This window comes from Brachyhypopomus gauderio, chromosome 4 (genome assembly GCF_052324685.1).
Source record: "Brachyhypopomus gauderio isolate BG-103 chromosome 4, BGAUD_0.2, whole genome shotgun sequence".
Classification (NCBI taxonomy): Eukaryota; Metazoa; Chordata; class Actinopteri; order Gymnotiformes; family Hypopomidae; genus Brachyhypopomus; species Brachyhypopomus gauderio.
The window spans coordinates 19,389,126-19,415,467 of record NC_135214.1 but is presented as its reverse complement, the minus strand read 5'-3'; the positions used below and the strand labels follow the sequence as shown (position 1 = coordinate 19,415,467).

General features: G+C 46.2%; 1 protein-coding gene across 6 annotated transcripts in view; it reads left to right on the top strand.

Annotated features, from left to right (window-relative positions):
* tanc1b (tetratricopeptide repeat, ankyrin repeat and coiled-coil containing 1b) overlaps window positions 1-25,621 on the top strand; it is a 120,478-nt gene extending 94,857 nt beyond the window's left edge. For 5 of the 6 annotated variants that reach the window (XM_077002937.1, XM_077002939.1, XM_077002938.1 and 2 more), the window contains 14 exons: window positions 2,112-2,220; window positions 2,772-2,894; window positions 5,984-6,220; window positions 6,529-6,714; window positions 7,774-7,852; window positions 15,776-15,909; window positions 16,167-16,290; window positions 16,877-17,052; window positions 17,468-17,600; window positions 19,317-19,346; window positions 19,454-19,545; window positions 20,391-20,537; window positions 21,570-21,670; window positions 22,801-25,621. In XM_077002937.1, coding sequence (XP_076859052.1) covers window positions 2,112-2,220; window positions 2,772-2,894; window positions 5,984-6,220; window positions 6,529-6,714; window positions 7,774-7,852; window positions 15,776-15,909; window positions 16,167-16,290; window positions 16,877-17,052; window positions 17,468-17,600; window positions 19,317-19,346; window positions 19,454-19,545; window positions 20,391-20,537; window positions 21,570-21,670; window positions 22,801-24,190 — 3,061 coding nt within the window. In that variant the 3' untranslated portion in view covers window positions 24,191-25,621. The remainder of the gene's footprint in view (window positions 1-2,111; window positions 2,221-2,771; window positions 2,895-5,983; window positions 6,221-6,528; window positions 6,715-7,773; window positions 7,853-15,775; window positions 15,910-16,166; window positions 16,291-16,876; window positions 17,053-17,467; window positions 17,601-19,316; window positions 19,347-19,453; window positions 19,546-20,390; window positions 20,538-21,569; window positions 21,671-22,800) is intronic. The other variant, XM_077002941.1, reaches the window with a different exon arrangement.
* Window positions 25,622-26,342: the final 721 nt, after the last annotated feature.

Below are 26,342 nucleotides of genomic sequence, written 5' to 3'. Positions count from 1 at the left end.
TTTCTGTTTTATTCCTCAGTAAACTTTAACACACCTCACTAGTTTTCCTTGGCTTTCAGTGGGGACTGGCAGGAAACAGAAAGAGAATTAAAGTTAAAGATTAAAGCAAAATGGCTGCACTGCCACTACCATGCCCCTGCACAGTCCCCGTGCTCTCTATGAAGAGAAAGTGAGCTAATCCTGGCACAGTCACAACACACTCCCTGCAACTCCTGCCTGGATTAGGATTAGGAATGTGAACGGCGTGCACCGGTTGCCCACCTGCTCTTCATCAGCCTGATAACTTGGCTTGCCGAGACTCTGGCTTTCTCCTCAGACAGCCTGGCAAGCCTGGAATTTCAGTGACGGCGCAGTTCCTTCTGAAAGTACGACAGAGGAACTTATAAGTACCAAAAGATGTTGCATAGGTGGAGTGGAAAAATAAGGGCTGAAAATATCTGGTCAAAGCCACCACTACCCAGAAAGAGCAGATGGAAGTGCATCTCTCCTGGGTGAGGCGGTCAGAAAGGCTGTCCAGGATTCCACCGATGTTTGATTTTCTCTTGAATGTGCAACTGTGCAGTCAGAGAGCTGTAACAGAGCCCATTTGTCTACATAAAGCACCTCTTAATCACAGCCTTAATTAAGCCACAGTCGTGACGGTTTGAGTCTATCGTGGGCTTTTGGTTTTACAAAGTACCTTAACAGGAGGGAAGCATATAGTTTACTTTGATGTAATGATGCATAATGGAGTGAGTTTTCTGTCACAGAACCTTATTAGAATATCCAAAGTTTTCATTTTTGTGCAGTAATATATATATATTTTACTATTTGAAAACTATATATAGTTCAAAATCGTACGTGTGTTTACATGGATGCAGCCACGAAGTCGCCAGGTTTGCTTCATGGAAAATAAATTTTTAGGAACGTAAAGTGTTACCGGAGCGAAGCTCCGAGCAGTCGTTTTCTGCATGGTCCTAGCACTAGATTCGTCGCTATTTAAATATTTCTTTCTAACCGTTAAAACTGCAGAGAACCAAAACCGGCTGAAAAAGTGGGGGGGACAAATTTTATACAGTATGGTAGATTCATAAAGATAAAATGATGCTCAGGGTGATTATTCAAATATTTTATTTTCACACTTATTTAAAACTTTGATGTTTTTGAACATCCAGTTACTTTGTCAGTACAGATCTGACATTAAATATGTGGCAGTGTGAGTTATTAACCACTTATCTATGCCTGCGTGCTGTGCATGTGTTGATTTGAGATAAGATCCTATTAACCAGTTCATTACAGTATTGTGTAGATGCTTATTTTAGATGCCTCCATGTCTTGCAGATACAGATGAGAGCGTTTTCTAACCGTGCTGTCTAATTGTTATTCCATCACATCCTCTCCTGGTCTCGTTAGCGTGGAGCTCTGACTGTTCTGATTGGACGCTGTGTGTCCTCGCTTTATCAGCTGTGGGGCTGGTGACTCACCTCCGTGCCCTTCCCCATCGTGAGAGACGCTCTCTCTCCCCTGCCCACCCCCCATCTCTCTATCTTTCTCTTTCTCCCTTTTTCTCTCTAACCTCTTTCTCTCCATGTGCCTCGCTTTTTCATTCCTTCTCTTTTTCATTATTAAACGAAAAACACAAGCCATTACACTGGCGGCGACGAAGAGCGACTTGAGAGAAAGGTCCCCTCACTTGAGCCTGTTATTCCTCCTCTCAGAGAGAATGAGAGCTAGACACAGGCCATTTAATTTAGCTGAGAGGGGGGGACTGATCAAAGCCATCCGTTTTCATGCCCGGCCTTTTAATGAAGTTCACCGTTAATGAACACCAGTCAGGTTATGAACGGTGTCTCCTCTCCTCCCCTGGTCTGCTCCTCAGATCATGGACGGCTCTTTTACCGGCCCTGTAAATGCCACCAAGAATGCGTGTGTAGGGGCTTTGACGAAGACCACGACAATAATGTCCACCTTGTTAACACGGTATTGAGACCCAGCGATCAAGCCTTTTCACGAGTGGTAGTAGCGAGTTTTTCTTTGGCATATAAAATGATTGTATGTTGAAAGGTTTTTTCCCCTCCCCAACCTTTCCTCCATTCCCTGGTTTATGGTGCTCTGTGGTGTGTGTCCTGTAGGAGTGGACATGCCCTCATGGCCTTCATGTTGTCTAGGCAAGAGGGCAAATTGAACAGGCAGCAGACAATGGAGCTGGGACACCATATTCTGAAAGCACATATATTTAAGGTATTCCCTAATCTAAACACATATATTTAAGGTATTCCCTAATCTAAACACATATATTTAAGGTATTCCCTAATCTAAAAGCACATATATTTAAGCTATTCCCTATTCTAAAAGTACCTCCAAAGTAAAAGTACCTAAAAGTAAATTTTAAGGTATCTCAATTCTAAAAGCGTGCATTTCAGGTAAATTATGTCATTAGATATTGGCCATATTACTTCATTAATTATGAACAAAATTCACATTAGCAACGAACGGTCATGTACTGCCACTACTGATGTGATGGTGTTACGTATTGTGCAGCTAAGAAATTCCATTAAGCTGTGGAAATCCAACATAACTAGTGTAAATTATACTAAGTAGTTAAAGGAGCGATTATTGTGTTTGTATATGCAGCAAGAACCACTTCAGACTGCTGATTATCTGCTCTTACAAAATATTTGAAAGTATTCATAGTTACTGGTTAATTTACTGTGTGTGTGTGTGTGTGTGTGTGTGTGTGTGTGTGTGTGTGTGTGTGTGTGTGTGTGTGTGTGTGTGTGTGTGTCTCACAGGGTCAGAGTAAGAAGACCGGGGTGTCATCCAGCGTGCTGCAGGGCTTGTGGGTCAGCTGTAGTACCGACAGCCTGTCTGCAGCGCTGGCTTCCCTACGGAACCTGTACACACCTAACGTCAAGGTTGGACCACGTGCCCACACACACCCGTGCAGCCCCCACACAAAAGATGACGTTTCTGTACACTCAGACACTAACCAAACAATAATTGTCCCACAAGAGAGTGTGTAATTGTTGATATGCCCCCCATAACAAAGTTGTAACCTTTATCTGCAGGTTAGCCCGTCAAGCCTAATTAATCTGTGTGGTTGGAGCAGGGTCTTTGTGGGCACAACGGCCTGTGGGACTCTTGGCCTTTTCCTTTCTAGCGTAGGGCTCCAGCGGCAGGGCTGCAGTATGAACTGTGATGGGTTTCTGAGCGAGTGGTAAATTGCTTTTAAGCAAACGTTTGTCCTCCTACAGAATCCATCAGTGCAGCGTCTTCAGGAATGACGCTGGATAGCCCAACTGCTGCACCCAGTTCCCTCCCTGACGAAAAGAGTCGTTAGCGTTCTTCTAGAATCATTCGGTTTTTGATGGTTTATGTGTTAAAAAATGTTGTGCGTCTAGCTTTGATTATTATACCTCATCGATTGATTTGATGGAGAAAAATACTAAAGTAATTCAAAACCAAGGTAGTATGTCCTTGTGCAAAAACAAGTTTCTAATAAAACAGATATTGAGTTATAAACAATACATAACATCCAGCCTCTTATAAAACTTATACAGCCTTGCAAGAGACAGGAGGTGTTTTGATATCTCCCACTCCCCCAATGTTACTGAAGGGTTTACAAACACACCACATGTCTTTTATTAATTTTGGAGCTTCAGTGATTCTTCAAGGACAGACCCTGCCAGGTCTGTATTATGTATTAGGCAAGTTCAGCTAGTAAGGTGAAAAAAGGTTCAACTGCCGGATGAGTTACTTCTAAAAAGTTTGTTGTAGTGATCGACCGTTATGGGTTTTTTGATGGCCGATGCCGATATTTGGATGGCAGTAGTGGCCGATGGCCGATATGTAAAGCCGATATTTGATGACAGAGATGACAGAACCTCCGGTTAAAAAAAACAAAGCTAGGGCATTTCAGCCCTCCTGGACAGAAGACTATGGTGTTGCGTATGTCAAAGATCGTGCTGTGTGTACACTGTGCTATCACAATGAGGCAGTTTTCGAGACAAAACACGACAAGACGTATTAAGATCCTGCCGAAAGAGCCGAAGCCGTTAAACGTGCCGTGGCTAGGTATGGTTATTCTGATTACATGACAATAATAATAATTTTATTTGTAAACAGTGTTCTCAAGTCTCACGCTTTGAGCAAGTTAGACAAAATCTCCCAGGTTTGTAGAGTGCGCGGATATATGTGGCATATTTGTTGTTATGCCAGTCGTATCATCATATTTCGTCGTAGTTGAAATATGCACAGCGGCTGCTGCTGCCGCAGTACGCACAGTGGCACATAAGGAGCATTATCTCCTTATTTGCGCTGCTGTTTCACTGAACGATGGCGAATAAAAGGGAGCGTTCACATCTACAAAAAAAGTAAAGTTTGTTTCCTAACTTGTTGGCAAGTTAATCATTTTACGCTAGCTTTTGGACTCCCTGCAATGTAGCTATGCGAACGAGTTAGCCTTAGCAAGCGCAGCCGACTGAAAATACTAAATAACTCTTGGTATCTGGGCTAACAGCTCAGTCATTTATGATCGCAGATGACTGAGTGTATGTTACCAAGAGCAGCCATTAACAATAGTGAGAGCTGAAGGAGAGAAAATAATTCTTACCATTTTCTCTGATGAGACGGCATTCAGATGCAGGTTGAAGGCTTGTACTCCTGTACCTGTGCTTTCACTGATGCCTTCCTGTAAGGACGCAAGGGGGCGCTCTACCAGTCAGAATGACAGAGCTGCCCACAGCATTGCCTGTGTGCATTGTGTAAATATCTACCTTTTGGTCTCAAATATCGGCCGATGCCGATAATCTAAAAATGCCAAAAATCGGCCCGATATATCGGCCGGCAGATATATCGGTCGATCACTAGTTTGTTGTAACCAAACCTATTCAGTTCACTTTCAGTAATATTGTGAAAGTGTTAATGAAGTAATTATTAATAGGTTTGTAATTTGTTGCTAGTTCCAATTACAATCAAGTATTATTTTAAGGTTATTAAATTAATTATGATAATTAAGGAAGGAGGATTATGAAAGGAAAGCTGCTCTGTAGCTTGCTCTGTCATATTCACTATCTGTTTATCTTGTAAAAAAAGATAACCAAACACCCACCCCCCAATTCTTCTCTTTCCAGTCCTGTGTTTTTCAGTTCCACTGAACGGCACTATGGCATGATAATGTTATTAAGACAATAAATAGCTTAATGTCTGTCCCCCATTAACTGCCTCAGTCATAGAGCAACTTCTGGATAATCCCACACACAGTCAAGAGATTCACTGAACATGTTCTTGTCATTAACTATCACTGCTTTCACCGCAGGCTAGTTACAGAAAATGAGGAAGGCCTTTTGACATATTTAATAATTACTGAACCCATTTAATTAGTAGTTTGATAAACCAGAGGCTATATTAATGGTGGAGCAAGATATGGTATTTTATGGTAAATTTTTCTGATTTTGTGTGCGAGCCCATTTTCTTTCTCAAGCCAGAAATGTCATCCTCAGGCTGGAATGGTAATTATGAGCAGACATGATAAAATTTATCTTGAATAAAAAACAATCTTGGTTTTTCTTCTCCGTGCCCATGCGTTGTCATTTGGGTTGTTTGTTTTTATTTTTAGAAAAAATAAGCTATTTGAAAGCCCCATTTCTCAGAAAGACAGCACCACAGATTTCTCTGTTCCCTCGCTCCCCCCCCCCCCCTCTCTCTCTCCTTATGATGCCTGAAAAGCCGAGTCCCTGCATCAGGAGAAGATCCCACATTCTTTTTAAAAGGCCATAAAAAGGCCTGACGTTGATTGGTGAAGGAGAAGGAGACGGTAAAAGTCGTGTGCTTGTAGTTTAGTTTACTGTGGTGCTTTGCTGGTACGTCGCTCCTGAGCATCCGTGGCTGAGTGTCCGTCTCTCCACCCGTTATGAGTAAAGAGAAGGTCTCTCGTTAAAGTGTCTGTAGCCTCTGACCAGGCATTCATTGTAAACCCCGCCTCCCGCGTCGTGTCCGTCCGCAGGTGAGCCGCTTGCTGATGTTGGGCGGGGCCAACGTGAACTACCGCACGGAGGTGCTGACCAACGCGCCGGTGTTGTGCGTTCAGGCACACCTGGGCCACCACGAGATGGTGGCCCTGCTGCTGGAGTTCGGGGCCAGCGTGGACGTGGTGTCTGAGAACAGCATGACCCCGCTGGGCTACGCAGCCGCCGCCGGACACCTGGGCCTCGTCAGCCTGCTCTGCAAGAGAGGAGCCAAGGTGGGTCCCCACGGCAGTGGAGAGTACCGAGCGGTGTGGGGGCAGGGGGAGTGGGGGGGTGAGATTTCTGGGGGGAGTGGGGGTTCTCTTCATTCACACGCAGACATCAGCGGTGGGAGAACGAAACGCTGACTTATTAAAGGGGAGAGAAAAGTCAGGCGTCCTGAAGTAGATGGTCAAAGGAGAGCAGGTTCACCATTTTGTCAATGCATTTGCTAGTAATGTTACTTTACTTGGTGACTGCAATAAAATACAAAAGAAATGGAAAAACTCCAAGCTGCTTTTGACTGGTGCGGTGTGGCCAACAGGCGGATCATGTGGATAAGAGTGGGCAGAGTGCCCTGGTGCACGCAGCTCTGAGAGGCCATCCAGACATCATCCAGCACCTGCTGGAGCAGCCGTGGGCCCACCGAGAGCAGCAGCACGAGCTGGACCTGAAGAACAAAGCCCTGCAGCAGGCCCTCATAGCCGCCGCCAGCATGGGCCACACGCAGGTCCGCATCTATCATATCTCTTCATTTGCATATTTGCATATTTATTTGCATATTTGCCAAAGGTGGCAATCTTTTCAGAGAGCGCTGTGGAGCAGAGTGAGGGGTAACTAACCCGTGTGTGTTCAGCACACACACGGTGACGTCGGGACAGTGTGTGTTCAGGGCAGTGCCTGTGCGTTGAGTGTTTACCTCTGTGCTGCTCAGCCCGCACCGATACGTGCTTTAAGGATACGGTTGCCACGGGAGATTAGCCATGGCAACAGTCCAGCGAAACGGCAGGCTGGGAGCTGTAGAAGCCGTGCATTACGTTTCAGCCTCCTCGAGAAGGGGGCGTGGCCAACGGGAGAAAGAACAGAGGGTGGTTAAAGACTGAGGGGAAGGAGATAGAGAGACAGTGGGAGATGGAATGAGTAGTATCAGCAGGCGGAGAGAGGGAGGAGAGAGAGAGAGAGTGAAAGAGAGAGAGCAGAGATAGAGGAGAAAGAGGAGAGAGAGTGAGAAAGAGGTGAGAGAGAGAGAGCAGAGATAGAGGAGAAAGAGGAGAGAGAGTGAGAAAGAGGTGAGAGAGAGAGAGCAGAGATAGAGACAGAAAGAGAGTGTGAGAGAGAGAGAGAGAGAGAAAGAGAGAGAGAGAGAGAGCAGAGATAGAGAGAGAGAGTGAGTGTGCTAGGAGCAGGTTCCAGTCAGGCGGAGAAGAGACTGTTAGTTAAGCTCTTGGGCATTAATAAGGTTGAGCTAGTGCCTGACTGGAGAAGTGGCCCTGCACCAGCAGTACATCAGCTCTTATTAAAGGATCACCTCAGAGAGGACATAACTCAGCCTGCCAGGCCACTATTGATCAGCCCAGCTCTTTACCTCACCCACCCACACCTGGGCCCCCCCCTCCCCACACTGCTGTCTGCCCCGCTACACTGCTGCTGTGCACCCCTGTCTGCCTCTCTCTTTTGTTTTTCTTTTTGTTTGTCATTCTTTTGACCTGTCCTGCTCCCTCCACTGCTGTCCATGTCCGTAGGTGGCACGGAAACGCTGTTTCATTAATGTGTGGTTGTTGTTGGGCAGGTGGTGAGGGGCTTACTGGCCCTGAATAATGAGCTGGTGGTGCAGATCGATGCTCATGATACACTATGGGGAGAAACAGGTATGTCTCGATATCTCACTTTAATCTCTTTCTATTGCTCCCCCCTCTTTCTATTCATTTATTTATTTATTGGCATGACAAATATTCACAGTTGTACTGCCAAAGTTTTGAAATGACCATGTTAAACATGTTAAACCCTCATTCTGCTCCCCTCACCTGTGTTTTCGTGTCACTTGGGTATTTCATATCATTAGGGTGCAAGACGTGGCCTCTTTATTCTCGCAGTTTCTGCTACAGCTCAAATCACTCAAATCAGCCGTTCGTGCTGTTTCTCAGACTATGATCTGCTTCTTGATGGTTTTTTCGTTTCCTTCAGAATCTCTTGGTTTGCCTTTGCTTTTGTGTTTGTGGGCCGGCTCCAACGCCTCAGTTAGCGTGCCGAGTTTTTGCCTCTCAAACGTGGCTTTGAGTCCTTGTTATGAAGCAGGCCATTAACACAAGATGTCATTATGTTGCCATAGCAAAGCCAGCATCTTCCTAATGCTTCCTCCTGTTTGCTCTTTACATTATGCACTGCACAGCATATAAAGCTTTCATGCCAAAACGGCTGGAAAGGCACCGAAAGTTATTGTGATAGAAACTTGTATGATGATAACTTGGCATCTATTCATTATTGTCCTGTTTACTATTTTTCTTTCCTAATTTGGTTTCATTGAAAGCTTCATGCCAGCAAGGGTTTGGTTGGTTTATTTGTTTTTTATTGTTTTCGGACTTTCGTTTCTAGTTTACTTTCTCCTGCAGGTCAGGCAGACTTAGCCACTCCAGTGTTCAAATGTAAACTTGAACTGTCCGCTTTGGTGGATGTGTGTGTTTGTGTATGCCCGAGTGTGTGTGTGCGCACAACGTGTGTGTGTGTGGTTGGTGTCATTGTAACACAAATGTAGACCCGTGAACAGACTCAGATGGTGAGTGATGGCTGGAGGGTCCAGGCCACGGGCATCTGGAGCTCAAGAAATCACACACAGTCGTCCTGTGGCTCACAGCAGCTTCAGCTGTGCCGTTCTGCCCACGGACTCCTCACTGTGTTACATACAGCAAACACACCACACAACAGCAAACATAAAGAATTCTGTCACCCCCAAAATACGCACACACACACACACACACACACACACACACATTGCTAAGCAATTATATAACTTCAAGATGTTTATTAGACATCTGAGAGCATGTGTGTGTGCATTTGTGTGTAGGGTAAATGTGCATCAGTGTGTGTGTATTTGTGTGTAGGGTAAATGTGCATCAGCGTGTGTGTGTGTTTGTGTGTAGGGTAAATGTGCATCAGTGTGTGTGTGTGTTTGTGTGTAGGGTAAATGTGCATCAGCGTGTGTGTGTGTTTGTGTGTAGGGTAAATGTGCATCAGCGTGTGTGTGTGTTTGTGTGTAGGGTAAATGTGCATCAGCGTGTGTGTGTGTTTGTGTGTAGGGTAAATGTGCATCAGCGTGTGTGTGTGTTTGTGTGTAGGGTAAATGTGCATCAGCGTGTGTGTGTGTTTGTGTGTAGGGTAAATGTGCATCAGCGTGTGTGTGTTTGTGTGTAGAGTAAATGTGCATCAGCGTGTGTGTGTTTGTGTGTAGAGTAAATGTGCATCAGTGTGTGTGTGTTTGTGTGTAGGGTAAATGCATCAGTGTGTGTGTGTAGGGTAAATGTGCATCAGTGTGTGTGTGTGTGTAGGGTAAATGTGCATCAGTGTGTGTGTGTGTGTGTGTGTGTGTGTGTGTAGGGTAAATGTGCATCAGTGTGTGTGTTTGTGTGTAGAGTAAATGTGCATCAACGTGTGTGTGTTTGTGTGTAGAGTAAATGTGCATCAGTGTTTGTGTGTAGGGTAAATGTGCATCAGTGTTTGTGTGTAGGGTAAATGTGCATCAGTGTGTGTGTGTGTGTGTATGTATAGGGTAAATGTGCATCAGTGTGTGTGTGTGTGTAGGGTATATGTGCATCAGTGTGTGTGTGTGTGTGTAGGGTATATGTGCATCAGCGTGTGTGTGTGTAGGGTAAATGTGCATCAGTGTGTATGTGTGTGTGTAGGGTAAATGTGCATCAGCGTGTGCGTGTGTGTGTGTAGGGTAAATGTGCATCAGTGTGTGTGTGTGTGTGTGTGTAGGGTAAATGTGCATCAGTGTGTGTGTTTGTGTGTAGAGTAAATGTGCATCAACGTGTGTGTGTTTGTGTGTAGAGTAAATGTGCATCAGTGTTTGTGTGTAGGGTAAATGTGCATCAGTGTTTGTGTGTAGGGTAAATGTGCATCAGTGTGTGTGTGTGTATGTATAGGGTAAATGTGCATCAGTGTGTGTGTGTGTGTAGGGTATATGTGCATCAGTGTGTGTGTGTGTGTGTAGGGTATATGTGCATCAGCGTGTGTGTGTGTAGGGTAAATGTGCATCAGTGTGTATGTGTGTGTGTAGGGTAAATGTGCATCAGCGTGTGCGTGTGTGTGTGTAGGGTAAATGTGCATCAGTGTGTGTGTGTGTGTGTGTGTGTGTGTGTGTGTGTGTGTAGGGTAAATGTGCATCAGCGTGTGTGTTGACACCCTGTGTAGGATGGTGTGTTACTCCGCAGGGATGTTTGGACAGTCAGTGAGTTGGACGCTCTGATGATAAACACTGCTTGTCTCTGTCAGCGTGATAAATTAACACTGATGCCACCGCTGCACACACCTGGCTGCTCGTTTGGTTGAACCTCAGACACACTCCTCCTGCTCCCCTGTCCTCCCCGTCCTCCCCTGTCCTCCCCCGACACCCTGAGCTCCCGCTCCCCCGCTGACCACCACTTCTTGGCGTTACCTCCTTCCCTTCTCACTCAGTCAACTCCTGCATGAGCTAGACGTTCAGGACCCCCCCCACACACACACAGGACAGCTCATCTTTATGGAGAGATAGGAACAATGGCCTCTCTGTGAATTTCTGGATTACGCTAACAAATGGCATTTGGCTGCTGTTCACCCTGGTGTCAGGCAGACGACCCCTGCTTCGTTCTCCAGACGCAGCTCCTGGGGAGAAAACGTTTCTTCCTTCGGTATTTCCCCTGACTGTGTTTCCGTGCATTCGAGAATCAAACTGTTTACATCTCCACAAACATTAACATTTACTGTATGAAATGGTATATTAAATGTCTGTAAACAATTTATTAATTCATTCCTTTTTTTTTTTTCTTTAAAACTATTGATTTGTTTCTTTATATACGCAGTGCATTATGGTCTGTTAACCAAGCAGGCCAGCATAAATCTCTTAACAAAGCGTCATTTATTCGGGGCTCTGATTCACCAGCCAGACAGGAGTGCATTACTGTGAATAATAATGGTCATGCTGTCTCGCTTTCCCACAACCACTCAGCCTTACGTTTCACTTTACCAAATGAGCAGGGACGTGCCCACAGTTCCAGGAGGCTACAGCAGTGTCCCAGTCTCCCCTCTCCGGCCAGCGGTGACCTGACTCCCGGGAAGAGCCTCTGTCACCCGGCACTGCAGCTAACGAATGCAGACCGGGGCCTAATTGCCTGCCTGTTAGAGACAACAACGTTCTTCAGCGTTTCAGCCCGCGTGCGCAGTAATTCTGTCTGCAGCACTGATGTTGTCGTTCCCGAAGCGATTACCGGTATGCAGAGGCATAATCCAGTTCGTAATGTGGGTTTCAGGTGATGGGCACCAGAAGTTCTCTTGGTTTTCATCCAAATTAGGTAAAAAAGACAGAGGTTACGGGTTCACTGCTGCTGTTGCATCAGAGTTTCTGAAAGATGTAACCTTGCCTCTAGTTGTACCTGAGGGAAACTCGATTTTAAAGTGAAGCTTCATGGAATCTCTCGTAAAGGTAAAATTCAATTCCGTAAATGGCCAGTATTATAATTCTGGGCCCCAGTGCTTACCGCATGCCTGTTATGTAGTTCTTCAAGATAACCTCTTGCCTGAAAAATATTATTCCATAAGTGGCATCAGCCACAAAAGCCTGATGTCTTTATGCAGATAGGTGTTGGGAAGTGTACAGTAGGCGGATTGCATTTCTTTGGAGTGCTGGTGCTACCAAGGACAAATCCGCCCCTGTTCTCCAGTAAAAGAAAACCAATGTCTGTTTGCAGTGGTGGTGTCTTTGGTTGATATTTGGTTTGTCTTTTCACCGGATGTGAATGCAGCCTTCACTAGCTCCTCCCAGTACTGTGATGTGAATGCAGCCTTCATTAGCTTCTCCCAGTACTGTGATGTGAATGCAGCCTTCATTAGCTCCTCCCAGTACTGTGATGTGAATGCAGCCTTCATTAGCTCCTCCCAGTACTGTGATGTGAATGCAGCCATCATTAGCTCCTCCCAGTACAGTGATGTGAATGCAGCCATCATTAGCTCCTCCCAGTACTGTGATGTGAATGCAGCCATCATTAGCTCCTCCCAGTACTGTGATGTGAATGCAGCCTTCACTAGCTCCTCCCAGTACTGTGATGTGAATGCAGCCTTCATTAGCTCCTCCCAGTACTGTGATGTGAATGCAGCCTTCATTAGCTCCTCCCAGTACTGTGATGTGAATGCAGCCTTCATTAGCTCCTCCCAGTACTGTGATGTGAATGCAGCCTTCATTAGCTCCTCCCAGTACTGTGATGTGAATGCAGCCTTCATTAGCTCCTCCCAGTACTGTGATGTGAATGCAGCCATCATTAGCTCCTCCCAGTACAGTGATGTGAATGCAGCCATCATTAGCTCCTCCCAGTACTGTGATGTGAATGCAGCCATCATTAGCTCCTCCCAGTACTGTGATGTGAATGCAGCCTTCATTAGCTCCTCCCAGTACTGTGATGTGAATGCAGCCTTTACTAGCTCCTCCCAGTATTGTGATGTGAATGCAGCCATCATTAGCTCCTCCCAGTACTGTGATGTGAATGCAGCCTTCACTAGCTCCTCCCTGTACTGTGATATGAATGCAGCCTTTACTAGCTCCTCCCAGTATTGTGATGTGAATGCAGCCATCATTAGCTCCTCCCAGTACTGTGATGTGAATGCAGCCTTCACTAGCTCCTCCCAGTACTGTGATGTGAATGCAGCCTTCATTAGCTCCTCCCAGTACTGTGATGTGAATGCAGCCTTCACTAGCTCCTCCCAGTACTGTGGTTTTTGTTTGTGTTTCTTGTTAATGATGGGATTGCTGTGTGAATGCCACAGAGTATGAAGCTGTTCAGTGTCCGCTGTGATATTATGCTGAGAAATGTGTCTGTGTCGCGGACTAAGTGCAGTGAATTAGTGGTGTTCTTCTTCATGAATACATTCATAGATAAATAAATGACCCTTAATGGCCATGCTTGCTGGGCACTTCCTGCTCAGTAATACATCACTGAGAGAAATGTCATGTTTCGGCAGCCTAGATGCTCTTTCATATTGCTGGTATCTAGGGTAACTACAGCCCAAATTATTTTACAATTATTAAAATATAAAGAAACAAATGCATGCGATTTAGCACTGTGTTTCATCATTAAGGCGGTAATAGTGGAGCAGGTCGTGTAGGTGGTGGTGTGCACATGACAGAGAGACAGGGGAAGGGATGGGGACAGGAGAGACATTACAGAGAGACAGGGGAAGAGATGGGGACAGGAGAGACATTACAGAGAGACAGGGGAAGAGATGGGGACAGGAGAGACATTACAGAGAGACAGGGGAAGAGATGGGGACAGGAGAGACATTACAGGGAGACAGGGGAAGAGATGGGGACAGGAGAGACATTACAGAGAGACAGGGGAAGAGATGGGGACAGGAGAGACATTACAGAGAGACAGGGGAAGGGATGGGGACAGGAGAGACATTACAGAGAGACAGGGGAAGGGATGGGGACAGGAGAGACATTACAGGGAGACAGGGGAAGGGATGGGGACAGGAGAGACATTACAGAGAGACAGGGGAAGAGATGGGGACAGGAGAGACATTACAGGGAGACAGGGGAAGGGTACGGTGGGGACAGGAGAGACATTACAGGGAGACAGGGGAAGGGATGGGGACAGGAGAGACATTACAGGGAGACAGGGGAAGAGATGGGGACAGGAGAGACATTACAGGGAGACAGGGGAAGAGATGGGGACAGGAGAGACATTACAGAGAGACAGGGGAAGAGATGGGGACAGGAGAGACATTACAGAGAGACAGGGGAAGGTTACGGTGGGGACAGGAGAGACATTACAGAGAGACAGGGGAAGAGATGGGGACAGGAGAGACATTACAGAGAGACAGGGGAAGGTTACGGTGGGGACAGGAGAGACATTACAGAGAGACAGGGGAAGAGATGGGGACAGGAGAGACATTACAGAGAGACAGGGGAAGGGATGGGGACAGGAGAGACATTACAGAGAGACAGGGGAAGAGATGGGGACAGGAGAGACATTACAGAGAGACAGGGGAAGAGATGGGGACAGGAGAGACATTACAGAGAGACATTACAGGGAGACAGGGGAAGAGATGGGGACAGGAGAGACATTACAGGGAGACAGGGGAAGGGATGGGGACAGGAGAGACATTACAGGGAGACAGGGGAAGGAATGGGGACAGGAGAGACATTACAGAGAGACAGGGGAAGGGTACGGTGGGGACAGGAGAGACATTACAGAGAGACAGGGGAAGGGTACGGTGGGGACAGGAGAGACATTACAGGGAGACAGGGGAAGGGTACGGTGGGGACAGGAGAGACATAACACTGGAGTCCAGCGCTGAAATGATACAGCCAGTCATGAAAGACTTATGGGAGAGTGGAGCACTGCAGAGAAACCCAACTTGAGATTATCTGGACCTCCATACTGTGGGGAGGGAACAGAATGGAGAGAGAGTGAGAGACATAGAGAGAGAGGTAAGTGATTGACTGTCACTGTACTCTCTTGCTCTTTGGTATGGGAATGGCCTGCGTGTTTGATGGATTTGTGGGGATAACTCACGCTGACAGACAGATCTGTTATCATTTGCCCACACATGCATTTCCATCTCCAGCTCCGCATCATTTAACCTTTTAAGATTTGACCTTCCGTCTGTCACCGGGTCCAGCCACCCAGTTCAGACCTGCAAGACCTCAGCGTGAGCAGGAGGGCAGTTAGATGACGTCACACCTGAAGAACACCGGTTCTTCTAATGGTAGCATATGGATTGTGCTTTGTTAGGTAATGTTTGCCATTTAAATGATGATTGTTGTTTTCTTTGAGGGCAGTGAAATTAATCTCTACAGCTTCACGGGTCAGATACAGGGAGACCGAGAGAGAGAGACTGAGAGAGAGACAGAGAGAGCGCATCAGTTCACTGGTAGAAATCCGTTTCCTAATGGCAAAGTATTTCTCCGTTGATTTGGTTTTGTCTCTCGGAAATTATACAAGACCGTCACCAGCAGTAGCATTGTCTGACAGTTAATCAATTTTCATCATGCACTATACAAAAAGCTTTTTGTTAACAAGTGAAGCATGAATGTCTCATTTTTATCAGCCTGTGCACAGCTCTTGGAGAGACTTGATCATTACAATTCTAGTTGTAAAATTGTATTCTAAAAACGGTCCAAAAGTGAATTCTGAATGAATTCGTTGTCTTCACACGCCAACCACCTGTGTGAAAATTGACTGAGTTGGTCCCAGCCCATGGACCCTGTCGTGTCTCACTCCTTCCTTTCACCAGCTGTATCCTAGACGACGCGGTGAGATGTGTCACAGGCACACACTCCTCCGTGCCAGGCTCGAGTGTTCAGGCCTCCGCAGCTTTCAGCCGCCGAGTCAAAACGGTTGCCTGTGATTAGTTACCCAGACACACAGCTCCACGCTACCGTGGGTCTGGAATCTCCAAAGAACACGCAACGCGCTCACGGCAGCATTCGCTCGCATCTTCTCCACCCATCGTAGTCCTGAATGAGCTGCTTCCAGATTACGACCAGATCAGCACTGCTGTCCTGGTGGTTTTCCTAAGTGTGAGTTTGTTTGTGTGGTTGGCAGCTCTGACGGCAGCGGCGGGTCGTGGGAAGATGGAGGTGTGTGGTTATCTGCTGGAACAGGGGGCCCACGTGCAGCAGGTGAACCGGAGGGGAATGTGTGCCCTCTTCTGCGCAGTCAGACAGGGACACTGGCAGGTGAGACACCAAAACACATGGCTGGATTTTAATACATTCTTACATTCTGCCATCCGGTGTGGAAAAACTCTTGTAATCACTTAATTGTATCATTAGGTAAACAGATAATTAGACTAAAATATGCACACAGGTAAAAATAGGAGCATCTCGTGGCCTAAAGATAAAAATCTCAGCAGGTTTTGAGGCACTAATTGTTGGTTACTCTAACGTGTGTGTGTGTGCGTGTGTGTGTGTGTGCGTGTATGCGCGTGCGTCAGATTGCGGACGTGTTGTTGCAGCACGGTGCAGATGTGAACAGTAGCGATAAGCAGGGTCGCACACTGTTGATGGTGGCGGCGTGTGAGGGCCATCTCAGCACTGTGGACTTCCTCTGTTCTAAAGGTCAGTCACCTTACCTGCCGAGACCACAAAATGAGCTGGACATGATGTCTGTTCCCGTGCTAAAGTAGTAAATTCAAACATCTTTTTATCATTTACAAGATCCGTAAAATGCATATGCAATTTTAGGGTGAAGTTGACCTTTTACGGTTTTGCTGACAGTAATAGCAATGTTTTAATATTCAGTCGTGCATACTTAAAGGAACAATAAGTTATTTTTTCCAATATTTCTTGCTCACTTTATGAAACAGCCATTATACTAACACATAGTATGGATGATTCAGACATTCTGTACTAAATCTTTTTTTTTAAACATGGCTACCTCCTTTAAGGTGACCTGCTCTTTGCAGCATAGTCCTTTCATTCGAGGGCTACAAGCAATTTGATCCAACATCTAAAGTGAGGTGCAGTTTATAGAAACAATAATAAAAAATAATCACTTTCATAAATTGCTACTTTTTGGTTGTAAGAAAAATGACTTATTTCTCCTTTAAGTATCTGTGAATCTTCTTTGTGGTGTGCAGCATCTGAACCCAGTCGTGCTGCCTGCAGTTGTTTGTGTTGCTGTAAACGAGACTCCGGTCCCCAGGTGCCTCTCTGACGTCGGTGGATAAGGAGGGGTTAACGCCTCTGAGCTGGGCGTGCTTGAAAGGACACAAGAACGTGGTGGAGTTCCTGGTGGAGAAAGGCGCGGTCCTCGACCACTCGGACAAGAACGGACGCACTCCTCTGGATCTGGCCGCCTTTTACGGAGACGCGGACATTGTGAGTTTTCTGAAAAGAGGAATGTGCATGTGTCCCGGCCGGGGAAGAGCAGCGGCTCATGGGTGTGTTCGTCAGACAGCGCTGCTCCAACTCTGAGCTGTTAGTTAGCACTGAGCCTAATGTGTGGGGTGGTGTTTGCCCCTGGTAGTATCACACAGTGCCAGTGTTGTGCATATAGTGCATGCTGATTTCTATTTGTATTGTTATAAAATGTGTTAAATGCTACTTAACGTGTCTGCACTTATCACTTCTTATTGTTCAGGAGTATCAGAAGCAGGCTGCTCCGCTGTTGGGTTATTCACTGTAGGGTTAGCAATAAATGGTCATGGATATGGATGTGTATGTATGTGCCTATGTCAGCTGGAGAGTATCTGTAGGTGTGGAGGGCCTTACGTGTGCTGTGTTCTACGCGCAGGTCCACTACCTGGTGGAGAAGGGGGCCGTGATCGAGCATGTGGACTACAGTGGCATGCGGCCCCTGGACCGGGCCATAGGCTGCAGGAACACGTCGGTGGTGGTCACCTTACTCAAGAAGGGAGCCAAACTAGGTGAGCACACTGGGAGCAGGAGGGACTGGGCAGGGTTACTGGGCAGCTTTAGTGGCTTAGAGCACGTTTCTTCATTTACATGCTGAAACAATGTACAGTGTATGGCAGAATAGTTTAAAAACATATGTTTAGCTTTTCTGCAAAATATCTGCTTTTCAGGATCTTTCTGAAGTAAAAGCAGTGGGTTTGCCCTGTAACAAATGGTATATCGTATAGTGCTGTCATTGAAGTATTATCATATTCCACTGTCACACTAAGGTACTGTTATTATGGTATTGCCACTGAGGTATTGATATATACAGTCACTGATGTATTATCATTCATATATATATATATATATATATATATATATATATATATATATATATATATATATATATATATATATATATATATATATATACACACACACACACACACACACACACACACACACACACACACACACACACATACACACACCATATTGTCATATGGTAGTTATTGAGGTGCTCATCACTTCCCAGTTGACAAAGAAGATAGTACTGCATTCTCATTCTAACAAAGACACACACACACACACACACTCACACACACACAATCACAGTGTGACCACTAACAACAGCCCTTCTTGGCCACTGTGCTAAACAGCAGAGCCTGTATTGTGATGCTGCCTCAGAAAGTGAGTGTATTGCCATACCAGAATAATAGTGCCTGTTCATATACATTACACTCACACACCGTATTATTGAAATAGCAGTGAATAGCGTTATAGGGTAATGAACCAGCACCAGAGGCACAGAGTGGCATTCAGGCGGGGTGAAGGAGAGAGAGACAGAGTGTAACAGAGACAGAGTGCAACTGAGACAGGGACAGGGTGAAACAGGGACAGAGTGCAACAGAGACAGCGTGAGACAGGTCACAGAGGCAGGGTGAGAGAGTGTGTGGCAGGGTGAGACAGGGTGAAGCAGGGTGAGACAGGGTGTGGCAGGGTGAGACAGGGTGAAGCAGGGTGAGACAGGGTGTGGCAGGGTGAGACAGGGTGAGACAGGGTGTGGCAGGGTGTGGCAGGGTGAGACAGGGTGAAGCAGGGTGAGACAGGGTGAGACAGGGTGTGGCAGGGTGTGGCAGGGTGAGACAGGGTGAGACAGGGTGTGGCAGGGTGAGGCAGGGTGTGGCAGGGTGTGGCAGGGTGAGACAGGGTGTGGCAGGGTGTGGCAGGGTGAGACAGGGTGAGGCAGGGTGTGGCAGGGTGAGACAGGGTGAAGCAGGGTGAGACAGGGTGTGGCAGGGTGAGACAGGGTGTGGAAGGGTGAGACAGGGTGTGGCAGGGTGAGACAGGGTGAAGCAGGGTGAGACAGGGTGAGACAGGGTGTGGCAGGGTGAGACAGGGTGAAGCAGGGTGAAGCAGGGTGAGACAGGGTGTGGCAGGGTGAGACAGGGTATCCTTTACTGCTGTTGGTCCTCATATTTCTTTGCCTTCTGTGTTGTTTTACTCCCTAGCCAGTCTGTCTATTCAAATGCTGCACCTAGACAAAGTTCATTTAGTTACACATTCATGGGGCTGAATTGAATATATATACAAAGATTATCTGCAAGTGGTTTTGAATTGAAAGATCTCACTTATACCCAGTGTAGTTCTCTCTGCTCTCTGTGCAATGTGTCTTGCTCTTCATTTCATTTCTGCCGTTTCACTCTTTTCTCTCTCTTAACTGCTTTCAATAAACCCTTCATAAGGCTACAGAACGTCTCCTTATGATCGAACAGGTACAGTCTTTAGGTAACTTCACTCTGAGCCACTAAGTGAGGTTTTAACCACTTGATATTTTAAAGGTTAGCCAAATAACCTCCCTTGCCTTCCATGTGTAACCTAGGTAACGCAGCTTGGGCGATGGCTACATCTAAGCCAGACATCCTCATCATCCTGCTGCAGAAGCTCATGGAAGAAGGCAATCTGCTTTACAAAGTAAGGTCAAAGGTCAACGTTCAAGATTCACACTGAAAGTCAGCTTCAAAAGAGCTGGAAGATTTATGATTCAGTTTGAGAGTAATAGGAAAATATATTTGTTAATCTGGGTTTTTTTTTCTTATTTGACTTTTGAAAAGTTAGCACTCATACACATCTGAAGTCTTAAGTCTAATGTTTGTTTGCGTGTGCATGCGTGCGTGCGTGTGTGTGTGTGTGTGTGTCTGTGTCTGTGTGAGACCCCGAGGCTGGGTCTCAGACATGCCCCAAGGCCTCAGGTGCTTGGAGCATTTCCACAAAAACCATTCAAACTAGATTTGATCTTTATTACAGCAGAGGGCAAAGACAGATCAGAGGTTTCATGTGTGATAATTTAGCAACAAATCTTCAGTTCCACTCTCATCTTGGGGGACTAATTAAAATAGAAATGAGGGTTTATTATCTTCAATTGACTTATCATAGCTTTGCCCTCTAATCCATGAAAAATGTGATTGGAAAATAACTGCTGTTACTAAATGATTATTATAAGAGGGAAAAAAAATTGAGTAAAGAGATGACGATGATGTGTGTGATGTGAATGATGTGTGACATTTAAGAGATTTTAATCTTGTGTCAGAGAGGCACCACTGCTGGAGAAAGTGACTGATGCTCAGGGAGGGTGTGAGGTGGACTCTGGCACTGACCATCTGATTACTCTTTTTTTCTCCCTTGTCATGGTCTGAATGCCTTTTCTTCATCCTCTCTCTCTCTCTCTCTCTCTCTCTTTCTCTCTCTCTCTCTCTCTCTCTCTCTCTCTCTCTCTCTCTCTCTCTCTCTCTCTCTCTCTCTCTTTCTCTCTTTCTCAGAGAGGGAAGATGAAGGAGGCAGCTCAGAGGTACCAGTATGCTCTGAGGAAGTTTCCCAGAGAGGGCTTCGGTGAGGAACTGAAGGCATTTAGGGAGCTGCGAGTGTCTCTCTACCTCAACCTGTCCCGCTGCCGTAGGAAGACCAACGTGAGTTTCCCTCCTTCTGTCTCCATATAGCTGCTGCAGCACTATAAATCATTTCCACCTTCAGAGAAGTTTGCTGCTGCAGGGGGAAAAAGTAATGGATCTGTGTATCAGATCTATGTATTGTATCTACATAAACCTCTTTGAATTGCCTGTATAAATTTCAAAAATTCATTTGCATTTTAACGGAGCTGTAGGCGTCGCCCACTCACCACACACCAGGTACATCTTGTAGGTGTACCGTTGCTCATCTCCATGTGTGCTGGCCATCAGAGGCAGACAGCAGTGGTGTGGAGGGTAGACGCTTAGCAGTGTGGCTAACTCCAGTGCCAAGGTCCAAGTCCATTAAGATGGTGCACCTAAGAACTGGCACAGGGTAGATGTTTTAATCAGATGACTATTAAGTCTAATAGTTATATCAGTTTTTTATTTTTCTCATTACAAAAACTGAAAATGTATCATTTATGCATGCTGTGATACGCAGCATACATATTTCATCATTATTTAAGCTAATTGAGTCTTCTAGTATAAAAACCTGCGTGAGTTTAACTGGGTTTGCTGTATTGTGCAGTATGGTCATTGTCCTCATAGAAATCTAGTCATAAGAGAAACAAACACATAAAGCACTCAGAGCAGAAAGCAGACTCACTTTAAAATGGCCCAACACACACACAACCAATTTTCAGTCTAGGCATTTGATTGATGGAACAATAAAATGGCACAATGCTCTGAGCAACAAATTGAGGCCATTAATTACAACACACATTTTTCTGACCAAATTACAACCAGTGAGTCATCCAGTGGTGTGATGCTGCGAAAAAGTGTCCACAGCCAAAAAGGAGCTGCATTCTTATCATCTTACACAGTGAGTGTGACGGTGGGTTCACCGGTCACCATACCACAACCTGCTGGGTGCTGGTGTAATCCTCAGATAAACGGTGTATGGTTTAAGGAGAGTAACTGTCTCCCCCTCACTCTCGTGGAGAGGACAGTGTGAGTGCACTGGTTTGAATCCTGATCCTGCTCTCTCACAAGGACTTCGGCATGGCGGAGGAGTTCGCCACCAAGGCACTGGAGCTGAAGCCCAAGTCCTACGAAGCCTACTACGCCCGCGCCCGCGCAAAGAGGAGCAGCAGGTACACACCCTTCTTACACTCACACACACACACACCCACCCTTCTTACACTCACACACACACCCTTCTTACACTCTCTCACACACACATCCTTCTTACACTCACACACACCCTTCTTACACTCACACACACCCTTCTTACGCTCACACACATCCTTCACGCTCACACACACCCTTCTTACACTCACACACACACCCTTCTTACACTCTCTCACACACACACACACACACACACACACACACACACACACACACACACACACACACACACACACACACACACACATCCTTCTTACACTCACACACACACACACACCCTTCTCACACACACACACACCCTTCTTACACACACACACACACACACACACACACACACACACTCACACACACACACCCTTCTTACACTCACACACACCCTTCTTACGCTCACACACATCCTTCTCACACACACACACCCTTCTTACACTCACACACACACACACACACACCCTTCTTACACTCACACACCAATTCTGCCTGCATCCTCCACACACTCTTCTCTCACCTGATTCTGCTCATCAGCTGATTATCCGTTTGAATAGGTGTAGGGACAGAGTTGTCACAGAGGCAGGGTGTAGCAGGGTATCTTTTACTGCTGTTGGTCCTCATATTTCTTTGCATCCGTGTTGTTTTTACTCTCTAGCCAGTCTGTCTATTCAAATTCTGTACCTGGATAAAGTTCATTTAGTTACAGTTTCAAGAGTGGCTGAATTAAATATATAAAACACATTAATTGCATGAAGTGGTTTTGAATTCAAAGCCCCCAGTTATACAAGATGTCGTTCTCTCTGTGTAGTGTATTTTGGCCTTCATTTCATTTGGGGTCCGGGCCAACAGGTGCAGCATGATCACTGTTCAGCTTATTCAACACACCGTCCTCACACACCCCCCATTCTCCTCAGCACTTAATTATTCATTTGAATAGGTGTAGTAGATCTAGGAACTCACTGGAGCCCAGAGGTCACGACCTTTCCTTCACTTTCTGCCTACCCTCCCATATGCTTTTCCTCCGCCATTTCTCACATTCCGTGTTCTTTGTGTTTTCATAGCGTTCCCACTCATGTGTAAATGTATTTTGTTCTTTCTTGTACAGACAGTTCACCGCGGCCTTGGCTGACCTGCACGAAGCGACCAAGCTTTGCCCCAACAACCGTGAGATCCGCCGTCTTCTGGCCCGCGTGGAGGAGGAGTGTAAACAAATGCAGCGTGTTCAAAACAAACAGCAGGGGGCACCAAATCAGCCCAGTGCCAACCACGACTCGGACCACGAGCGTGAGGACGGAGAAGAAGAGGACCTGCCAGAGAACAGCGTGGGCAGGGACATTGACGAGGACGAGTCCTCTCAGCTGGACCAGAGAGCTGAGGCCTGGTCGCAGAACATCTACTCCTTTACCCGGACGCTGGCAGACTCGGCGGGAGCCGGGCAGCAGGCCGGGCGACCGGGCTCGCCCTCATACACGCAGGGCCAGAGACAGCACCAGCGGGAGCCTGTGGCCCACAAGAGCCTGGTCCTGCAGCCAAGCAAGCAGGCCCAGATTGTGAAAACTAACCAGCACCTGAGCTCTCTGCAGGCAGGTTCAGCACGGTCGACAGGCACCAAGACCCAGTCGCAGACCCACAGCCCCTCGAGCCCTCTCCCTGGCCGCCACATGCTAAAGGCGGGGCCTGGTATTGACATTGGCCCTCTGTCGCCCCCTATCGAAGACAAAGGACACGCGTCTACTGCCATGGGTCACCACGAGAGTGAGGACGTGCTGCTGTCTCAGGCGTACTCCTCCTTCAACTCCAGCAGGGCTCCAGAGAGACTCTCTGCCCACTCCGCGAGCTCTCTAGAGGGCCTGGTTCTGTCCACGGCACAGGAGCTGAGGAAGGAGTCGTCCCACGGAGCGGGCTCGGGCTCGGGCTCCCAGACGGGCAGCATGAGGGTCTCCAGCTCCACCAGCAGCCTGGCGTCCAGCAGCAGCCTGTCGGACAGCGGGAAGCTTCAGGGCCCGGACGTCCGTACCAAAACTAGCGCGGACAAACCCAAGCTGGTCCAGGGAGCCACTGTGGAATATAAACCCAGACCCTTCATGGGCGTTATGGACAAGACGGCCCGGTTCCAGCAGCAGCAGAGCCTCCAGCCCATGGCACGTAGCTGGCACAGTCACTCCACCGACGGCCACGCAGCGCCCCCCGCAGGCCTAGCGGGAGGGAGTGTGGAGCTAGCCTACCCCAAACCTGCCAGCACTTACCACGAGCAGCTCAAGGCCTCTCAGGGAGCCACTCTGGGGAGCTTGCACAACGGGGGCCTGCACGCCAAAGAATTTGGCGACAAGTTCTGCCAGGCCGCCACCTGTTACAAAGAGTCCAAGCCAGCTGTTGCCATGGCGCACTGCTACACGGACGGCAAGCCCAAGCACCCCAGCTTAGGCCGAGATAATCCCGCCATTCATGTAGCGTCAATGAAACCAAAGCGATCCTTTATTGAGTCGAACGTATAGAGCCTGTTCAGAGTACCACTGTAAACGCTGCTTCCTCCTTTGTTTCTTTGCTCTTTCTTTCTCACGGATTTCTACAGGAACGCATAGGCACACCTGGGCGCGCACGCACACATACACACACACACACACACACACACACACACACACACATACACACACACACACACACACACAGACTCACACACAGACTCGCACACCTGTATGATTCATCAAGGGATTTTTTTTTTGTTTGTTTTTGTTTTTTCCCACATGGATTTGTGTTATTTTGTGTCAGGCTTTATGACTAAACTGTGTTTAAATATTACTTCTTATACAATGAGACCCTGCTCACAACCGAATTGGTCAGTTTTTGTACGATTGTGTTGTGTGTCTCCCAAGGCCAAACGCGTGTGCGCTAAGGGCCCCTGCAGCACAGGAGTCAACCTCGCTGAACGAGGACGCACAAAGTGCAACACGCAGCACTTTACAGACCATTACTGCAAAATCGTGTCAAGTGTTCACAATGCACACACAATGTGTTTATCAGTGGATGCTTATGCTATGGACATTATGTCACTGGTGCTTACAAAATATAAATACTACAGGAAAGAAGCGCTGGTGTGAGAGGTCTGTGATGACGGGCATTCCTGTATTGTGAGTGGGATCTTTAACCACTAGTGCAATGTTTTTGGAGTACAAAACACCAGTTTCTTTCCATACGCTCACATGCTTATTTCAGCCAATCAGAGCGTTACAGAGTCTTTCTTGAGCTGAAGCACGTGGGTTACAGGGCGAGACGCACTGGGACTGCACTGTCAGGTTGGATCTGGACGAACTGCTCTAGCTTTGTACATAGTAATAGTGTATTTTTCAACCCCTTTATTTTATGTGAAGGTCTGCGTCAGTGCATTCAACTCATTCAAGAAAATACAAAATTTTGTGTATTGTTTTATCTTATGCACATTTTTGGTTGAGATGTTTGAGGTTAATAAAAATTTACATGGTTTCTATGTTTGTATGTTCTATATGAATTTGCCCTATAAAGTTAAAAGCTAGAGTTCTCTCCTATGTGGTTGTTGTTTTGCTGTCTAGGATAATTTATTTACAGCACATATGGCTTGGTAATTGTAAAAGCAATATATTTTATATAGTTATTTTTGCACAGCTACTAAAAAAATACATTTTTCGATTTCAATAAGAAGGTCTATATATATGGAGATCATCTGGGTTGGAGTGTGTGACTGTTTTTATTAAAGAGTTACCAGTATACAGTTAAAATAGGAGATATGTTGAGCTTGGGGGCAAGCCGTTCTATTTTAATAAGTATGTTATTTGCAATTGTTGCCATGTTTCAGTAATGTGAAATGTATAATCCTCTTTAATCACATGCTGTAAAGATGCATTATTGCCATTATTCATCAACAGGAAATAAAAAAAAAATGTTGAACAGCCGCACTGTAGTACTGCCATTCTGTTCCTCACACACACCGTTCCTTTAGCATTTAGCACCTTGCCGTTCCTTTCAACAGAGCAGTTCCTCAAGATGTACAATTTCAACACCTGCTCACCACATCCTGACACCTTTTCTCTATGAGTAGTATTAAATGGGAAACAAAGTGAAAAATATGCTGAATACAGTTCAAATTCTGTTCAGCAGCTTATGTGCTTCTTAGAACTGCTTGTGTTCCTCCCATCAGTGGATCTAACCTTGTGATACTGTCAACAATAACATGTACACATCTGTATTCTCCATACACATCATGTACAGTTCTATAGAGATTATGTTAATTATGTCCATTAACACTTGTGTCTATGAACACTTCAATATCTGACTGACAGTTTAAAAAGTTCCAGAATTAGGGGCTTTAGGGCTGCATAAAAACAGGAATAAAAAACTGTTTGTGCATCTGTATAGAAGAGCAGCAAGTTACATAATCAGACCATGTGGATGCAAATGTGTGTGGATGTACGCATTTCAGACAATAGTTCACATACACTTAAAAGAAAGTTAATATGTCTTATATGACAAAGTAGAATGATAGATTTTGCCGTTTATAAACTCGGCCTAGTTTCACACCACACTGGGAATCCCTGTGAGTCTCAGTCTAACCTTCATTTTGCTCTGGGCTCCCAACTGATTCTAATGATTCAGGTTATCTAAAAGAACTGCCGT